Source organism: Telopea speciosissima, chromosome 9 (assembly GCF_018873765.1).
Source record: "Telopea speciosissima isolate NSW1024214 ecotype Mountain lineage chromosome 9, Tspe_v1, whole genome shotgun sequence".
In the NCBI taxonomy this organism is placed as follows: Eukaryota; Viridiplantae; Streptophyta; class Magnoliopsida; order Proteales; family Proteaceae; genus Telopea; species Telopea speciosissima.
This window is the reverse complement of record NC_057924.1, coordinates 28,317,850-28,326,072: the sequence shown is the minus strand read 5'-3', so window position 1 is coordinate 28,326,072 and position 8,223 is coordinate 28,317,850. Positions and strand designations below refer to the sequence as shown.

The 8,223-nt window shown below is 44.9% G+C and overlaps 1 protein-coding gene across 1 annotated transcript; it reads right to left on the bottom strand.

Moving 5' to 3' along the window:
* Positions 1–1,000: 1,000 nt before the first annotated feature.
* Positions 1,001–2,486, bottom strand: LOC122638805. Its single transcript, XM_043831654.1, has 4 exons — positions 2,254–2,486; positions 2,120–2,205; positions 1,475–1,963; positions 1,001–1,206 (listed from the first exon to the last, which is right to left on the bottom strand). Exons 1-4 carry the CDS (start codon positions 2,484–2,486, stop codon positions 1,001–1,003), a joined length of 1,014 nt encoding a protein of 337 aa, XP_043687589.1.
* Between the last annotated feature and the right edge of the window lie 5,737 nt (positions 2,487–8,223).

Genomic DNA, 8,223 nt, shown 5'->3' with positions numbered 1-8,223 from the left:
TGAATCAATTGATGATTTCGACCTCCACAACCCCTCCAACCTCTTCTTCTCCAAGGCCTTCAATGCTTCTCAGCTCCCAACGTTTTGGGTTGGTAGGAGACGTAATGAGCCTTAAAGGCCAAGTCTTGCCCTTAAGACTAATCCCCACTTAGGGCCTGTTTGGCTTGGGCCTTAAGAGCCAAAACTCATTTAAAAGCCTACTTAGGCAAATGGGTCCACCTTTATGGTGCAACCACGAGCCAAGGAGACTAAGTGTGGGGTCAACCATGTCTAGGTGTCTAGATAGGATGTCCGAGGTATGGGGTGTGGGTCCCACACAAGGAAAACACCCAAAAGCCTAAAATAGCATGGACGGACTAAAGGACGGTAGCAGTCTTAGTGAGTCCGCTCGTGCGTCCGTTGCTGCTGTAAAGGGCAGGACCCTAAGGAAATTGGTCGAGCTTTGGCCCACACTTCAAGGCCAACAAGGGGAAGGTATACTAATATTCATAAGGGCAGTATCTTACCCCTCGACCATCACTATGTGTCCTTACTTATCCCAAAGAGTTTCCCGATCGTGATGCTGAGCTGATCGCCAAAAGATGTGTCTATGTGTGGGGACACAGGGAACGCCTTCCGGTACTCTTCACTCCGAGGACTCGTGCTAGGAGGATGGTCGACGAATTCACCATCGATAAATCTTTCCCACTACTGGTTAAGGAACCTCTCCTCCACAAGCAGGCCTGTGAATTGGTCAACTATCTTGTGGCTAGGTTTGACCACAAGTGAAAATAGCTCACCAGCGTACATGGCAATAGAAACTACACGTCATAAGAGAGAGAAAATATAATTAATAGCAAATCTAGGCACGGATATAACATCCTCCTCGCCTTACAAAAATTTTGTCCCCGAAATTTGTCTTCCCTTGTAGGAATCCAAGGGAAGGGTACTTTGCTCGCATCTCCACCTCGGCTTCCCAAGTGGCTTCTTCTTCTGAGTGGTTGCACCACTTCACTTTCACTTAGTGAATAGGTCTATTGCAGAGATTCACCACCTTGCTGTCCAAAATCTTCTCAGGCACTTCTTTATAAGACATATCTGCTGCCAGTTTTGGTGGTTCTTGAGATAGAACATTGCTGGGATCATGCACGTACTTTTGCAACATAGACACATGGAAGACGTCGTACACGCCATCCAAAGATGGTGGAAGTGCCAACCGATAAGCCACTGGTCCAATCTTCACAAGAATCTCATAGGGTCCAATATATCTCGGGCTTGCTGGCCCTTCTTGCTGAACCGCATCACGCTCTTAGTAGGCAACACCTTGAGGAATACCTTGTCACTAGTAAGGAATTCTAGATCCTTTCACCTTCGGTCTACATAGCCGCCTAGATTGGGTAGCCTTGATTCGCTCATAGATCAAGTCCACCTTATCACAAGTTGCTTGGATCAATTCTGGCCAAGGATACGCCGCTCACCTACTTCGTCCTAGTACAATGGAGTATGACACTTCTCCCATACTGAGCTTCAAATGGAGCCATTCCGATAGTAGGTTGATAACTATTATTGTAGGCGAATTCGATAAGCGAGACGTGCTCATCCCAATAGCCCTGTATATCAATGGTACAGGCTCGAAGCATGTCTTCCAATGTTTGTATTGTCCTCTTCGACTGTCCGTCAGTTTGTGGATGGAAGGTAGTGCTAAAACTCAATAGGGTACCCATAGCTCTCTGAAATCCGCCCCAAAACTTGGATGTGAATCGAGGATCCCGATCCAAAATAATGCTAACTGGAACTCCTTGCAGGCAAACCACGTTATCAATGTACAAGCGGGCCAGCTTATCTATAGAATAGGTGACCTTAATTGGGATGAAATGAGCTATCTTCGTCAACCTATCCACAATAACCCATAGAGCATCAACACCTCTGGGTGTACAAGGTAGTCCAGTGATGAAGTCCATGGTGACATATGCCCACTTCCATTCTGGCATGGGCAATGACTGTAGAAGGCCATGGGGCCATTGTCTATCTGCCTTCACTTGCTGATAAGTGAGGCACTAGGCCACGAATTCAGCTACATCCCTTTTCATTCCACTCCACCAGTAATGTCCTTTCAGGTCCTTGTACATTTTAGTACTACCTGGGTGAATTGAATAGGGATAATCATTTGCTTCTGACAATAATTCCTTCCTCAGCTGATCATCTTTAGGAACACATAGGCGACCTCTAAACATGAGAACGCCATTATCTGTCAATGTGAAATCTAGATCTCACTGTGTGTCACCCTGGATAGCTTTAATTATCTCCTTGAAGCGTTCATCTGAAGCCTGAGCTGACTGAATCCTTTCTACTAAGGTTGATTGCACAGATAAGGTTGCCAGAGATAGAGTAACGTCCTCTACCAATAACTCTAAATCCATCCTTCTAGCTTCTTTAACAAGTTCTTTGCTGACAACCAAGGATGTGATGGATAAGGTCTGGGACTTTCGACTAAGAGCATTCGCCATGACATTTGCCTTACCCGGATGGTAATGGATGGTACAATCATAGTCCTTCATGAGTTCCAAACAACGCCTCTGTCTCATGTTGAGTCCCTTCTGAGTAAAGAAATATTTGAGGCTTTTATAGTCACTGTAGATTTCACTCTTCTCTCCATACAGATAGTGTCTCCAGATCTTCAGGGTAAAGACCACAACCGCCAACTCTAAGTCATGAGTTGGGTAATTTCTCTCATAATCCTTCAGCTGACGAGAAGCATAGACTACCACTTTTTCATCCTACATCAAAACACAGCCAAGGCCCATCTTAGAAGCATCACAATAAACTACCATCCCTCCGGTACCATTCGGAATGGTAAGTACCAGAGCCAAAATCAGTTGTTGCTTTAAATCCTGGAAGTTTCTCTCATAGTTATCAAACCACTCAAACTTCACCCCTTTTCGAGTCAGTCGAGTCATAGGAGCAGAGATTTTTGAAAAGTTCACGATAAATCTCCTATAATAGCCGGCTAGACCGAGGAAACTGTGAATATCTGCTACATTCTTGGGTGTCTCCCAGTCAACTACTGACTGTACCTTGCCAAGGTCAACTTCAATACCCTTCGCAGAAACCAAATGACCTAGGAAATCCACTTACTGTAACTAGAAATCGCACTTGCTGAATTTAGCATATAATTGTTTTTCTCTCAGGCGTTGCAGCACAAAGCGAAGGTGGTCAGTGTGCTCTTCTTCGCTCTTAGAGTAGACTAGGATGTCATCAATAAACACGATGACGTACTTATCCAACACGTCATGAAACACCCTGTTCATTAGCTCCATAAAAGCTACTAAGGCATTGGTCAACCCAAAGGACATAACCAGAAACTCGTAGTGTCCATATCGCAATCTAAATGTGGTCTTGCTAATGTCACTACCTCTGATCTTCAATTGATGATACCCTGAGCGGAGATCAATCTTGGAGAATACCCTTGCGCCTTATAATTGGTCCAATAAATCATTGACCCTAGGCAGCAGGTACCAATTCTTGATCTTAAGCTTGTTGAGTTCACGGTAGTCAATGCACATATGCATACTACCGTCCTTCTTCTTTATAGACAAAATAGATGCACCCCACGGGGAAACACTTGGCCTGATGAAGCCCTTCTTCAATAGATCATTAAGCTGCTCTTGAAGTTCTTTCAATTCTGACGAGGCCATTCTATATGAGGCCTTAGACACTGGAGCAGTACCGGGCACCAAGTCAATCATAATTCTGTTTCCCAATCCGGTGGTAACCGTGTGAGGTCTTCCGAAAAGACATCAGAAAAATCTCTTACTACACTTATCTCTTCATAGGTGTAACCTTGGCTTCAGTGTCTAGTACGGAGGCTAAGTAACATTGGCAACCTTGTGCTAAGAGCTTCTGAACTTGGAGAGCCGAAATAATTGTCTTTCTAGGCTTTTTACTTTTGTTGCCCTTGAACACAAATTCATTGTCTTCCCCAGACTTGAAGAGTATCTTCCTCTCTGCACAGATCAGGCTAGCTCCGTGAGTGGACAACCAATCCATTCCCAGAATGATATCAAAGTCCCTCATATCTAGGATTATCAAACTAGCCTCAAGTCCATGGTTGCTCACTCGAATAGGGCAAGAGTTGAAGGCTTGGCCAAGCTCGACCTTGCTTCTAGTCGATGTATAAACTATCAACTTCTGTTCCATACTAGCTGGTTCAATTGGTAATTTCTTGGCAAAGGAAGGTGATATAAAGGAGTACGACGCTCCCGAGTCAAATAACACATATGCAGGTAAGGATCACACAGACATCATGCTTTACAAACACCGAATAGCCAAACATGATAAACTCAACATAAAGAATTTTACTAAGGTGGTTGAGTACAATACCTGTGATGACACCAAGGTTAGACTGGGCTTCTTCATGAGTAACAGAATAAACTCGCCCCTGAGTCTTATTTGCTGGAGGAGACATAAGTGGGCGAATAGCAGCCTTTACTTGGGGTGCCTTGAAAGTCACAACTGGCCATGAACCTGGTTGTCGAGGTTGTGGCAATCCTTAACCATGTGGCCGGACTCCTTGCAATTGTAACAAACAAGAGTTTGGATCCCATAATAAGGAGCAAATGTAGTTTTAGGCACCTGGGCCACATCATGTCAAACCCTGCTCCTAATTGGCTGGATTTTTTATTGAAGGGCAGGAACCCCTGGCCAGGCAACCAAGATCACTATGGAGCATCACTCCACTCAATGAGAACAATGAGAATACCTTGAACAGGTTTCCTTATATACCTATTAGAAGATGGATAGAAGACCCCTGCAATTGTGCAGCTCACAGTCTGATGTATGACTTGGATCCCAGGTAATCTCTCTCCTCCTTATAATGGTGGGACCCACCTCTAAAAAAGTGTGTAAAATCCCCTAGTGGGCATGTGGGGACAATACCCTGACCAAGGGTCAAACCCCTGTGCAAGCCCCTTTGAGTTTCAGTTGCTGGAATTCTTTGGGCCATGGCACTGGGCGATGCAGCAAGGCCGAGTGACATCGCACAGTGACTGATTTTGAATATTTTAATGGATTTTATTTATAGGGACCACCCAATATGAACATGGGTACCCTCCACTGATAGAAGGAAGTCTGAGGGACCACCTCATGACTCAGTTCACTGTGGACCCCACCAGTGAGCCCAGAATCAGTCAGAATCAAGTTAAAAAAACTGATTTTTAAAAAAGGGACTTAGTGACCAAACAGACCTCAGTTGGTCTTGGGCCTATAAATAGGCAGGCCTGAGCTCATTTAGAGCTCTTATTTCCTGCTGAAACCGAGAGGAGAGAAAGAGAAGAAGAAGGAGAAGGAAGAAGGAAGAAGAGGAGGGGAAGACCTGCTGCAGCCATCCTAGCCTGGAACCGAGCCTATTCTCAGGCTACTTCAGGTATAAAAATACCTATCCTCACCTACTGTTCCCATTTCCCCTCTGTATATACTCTGTTTTTGCTTCCTGGGCAGCCCAGACTAGCTAGGGTTTGCCCAGTATTGGTCCAGATCTGCCATGCAGACCTTGTGCATGGAAGATCTAGAATATTTATGCATTTTAAACATTTAGATATGTTGTTCTTGTGAGCCGAATCTGGTTGTGCACAGCTGCACTGCCCAGATTCACTTCTGACCTATAGATTGGAACCCTGGGTGCAAGCTAGGGCTACAGAGATCAAACCCTAGATGATTGCAGCCCTGGACCCTCATTTGGCATGCTGTTCCAGCCTTGCATGTGGCTGAAACCAACTCCCTGAACACTATTCATCTGGGCTACTTGGGCAGCCACTGTCAGCCTAATGATGGATCTGATGGAAAATCCATCTAGGCCATGGTGTAGACCATCTCAGGGGCTACTAGACCCCCCCTAACATGCAAGGGATCAGGTCTGATCTTAGCCTTGGAAACTCAGCCTGTATCGATTCTACAGGCACTGGGCGATGCACTGGGTGATGTAGCAACGCCCAGAGCCAACGCCCAGCGAGTGGAATATCACTGTTTTGGTGGACAGAGCTGGGGGGATCTCACCCAATGGCCCCTGGACACTGTGGGATGTGGGAAAAGACTAAAATACCCTTCTCCACATCTATCCATGATTAATGAATGCGTTGGAACCCTAGTGGGCCCCACAAGTAAAGGAAGCCCTACTGTGCTTGGTCCTATAGCACAGATAGGCTGTGGACAACACTGTAAGCATATCCTAGACTAGGGTCAGGTACAACCCTAAAAATGACCATTTTGCCCTTTGAGCCACTGGCATTGGTTGATGCACCGGGACATGACCTAAGGCCCAGTGTATGGCCCAGTGATTCCAAGAGTGAACCAATTGAACCCCGGGTTAACCCAATAAGATTAGGGTAATCCTAGGACTTCTAATGACAGACTGATAACTTAACATGACAACTTTTGATTTACATCTATGACTTTATCCTGTGCTCAAGGACAACAACCAGACAACTGCTGAAACTGAATTTGTGACAGAGTACCTAGAGCCAAGTACTGGTGAGTGAATAATATGATCATATGTGTATATGTAATTATGATCTGCTGCCGGCTAATAAGAATTGAATATAATTGTTGTGTTATTTACTTCTGTTCAACTACTCAAATCACTGCATAATGACTGTCTGATGATCAACACTGTGAATTCTTCTATGATGATTGTGAGTGTTAGACTAGATGCCGTAGTCAGCTTGGAAATGGGGCCTGTGGTAGCCCGTATTATAGGGTACGATTGACACCGCTTGACTCATACGATGCCATATAGACATGGGATTAGAGTTTCATCACCCGTGCTACGCACCCTTGCCAATAGAGGTTAAGGTGTTGGATGCCTGTGGGGGCGACCATCAGAAAAAAAAAGAGAAGAGAAATAGAAATGAATAGAACACCAGAATGGTGCACATTGGCTATAAGCCAGAAAAGAAAAGAAAGAAATGGATTGTCCCAAGGGTTAATAACAGAGGGCTGGTCGGGCTGACCTTGGTGAACGAATGCGGGAGCTGACTGGTCCTCTCCAACAACTCAATGGGTGTATCACGGGAAGGGGTTAGAAGCCCGCACTGGGGATACATGTATTGGGGATTGTAATAGCACAGACCCGACTTAGCTGTATTGTTAGGTGGTTAATAATAAAATCTGGACTTGCATATCATGTAGGACCATATGAATTATGAATTGTGATTGCATGTGCATGCATGATTGATGTTATTTGCTCATGAGCTCAGTGGGGCTCACACTCTGTTATGCAATGTTTTTCTTAGATGATTTTGCAGGTGGATGCCGTTGTGGCATGGCAGGTCATTTCGAGGAGGAGACTTTTGGTTGTTACGATGATATTGGTGTGGACCCCGATGGAGGTCATACCGATCCTATGCACATTCTCGGTGGTTGTTGATGAAGGCCATTGTAGTGTGTTCGTGACAACTTTTTGACTTGGGGACTCCTTTTGGGTTATTTGGAGTTATCCCCGTTCTGACTTAGTTGTTGTAGTTTTTCCTTTTTCCTTTTTGGGGTTGAGTATGCTCGCCCTGTATATATCTTTATATGTCGTACTATACTTATCAGCTTTGTTTCTTTGTTTTCTTTGTGTGTGGGTTGATGGGAAATGTAAAACTTTTATATGTATATATTATCACTGTTTCCTCGTATCGCTATGCTTCCTTTTATTATTGAACTGTAGTTTATCTGCTGCACTTTGATCTTGCCTATGGTAAAGAGATGGTTGTGGTTCCATTATCGTAAGCACTGCTTCTAGATCCGTGGGATTTGGCGGATTGCCGTTGTGCAATTCGGGTCACCTACCCAATCCTCCTAGGGGGTGGTTTGGGGTGTGACACATCAGGTCTATGGGACTGAATTGGAGCTACATTGGTGTAGGCCCCTCTCCTCTGGAACTTGTTAGGTCCCCTAGAATCATGTGATGGCATTGGCCTCTTGCCCGCTTGGATGGCCCTATAGTTCTCCCTTTACTGATCTTCTATCAACTTAGCGGCTTCAACCACTTCTGCATAGGTGGGATACTTGTGTAGTACCACAGAAGTACTTAAGCTGGCCTTAAGCCCCCTTTCAAATCTTCTTGCTTTCATGCCCTCAGTTTTTAAATGGGTCGGAGCAAAGTAGAAATACTCCTAAAAAATCTGTTGCTATTCAAGGACCGACTTGGATCCCTGACTGAGGCTCATGAATTCAATTTCTTTCTTCTCTCAGAAATTCCTTGGG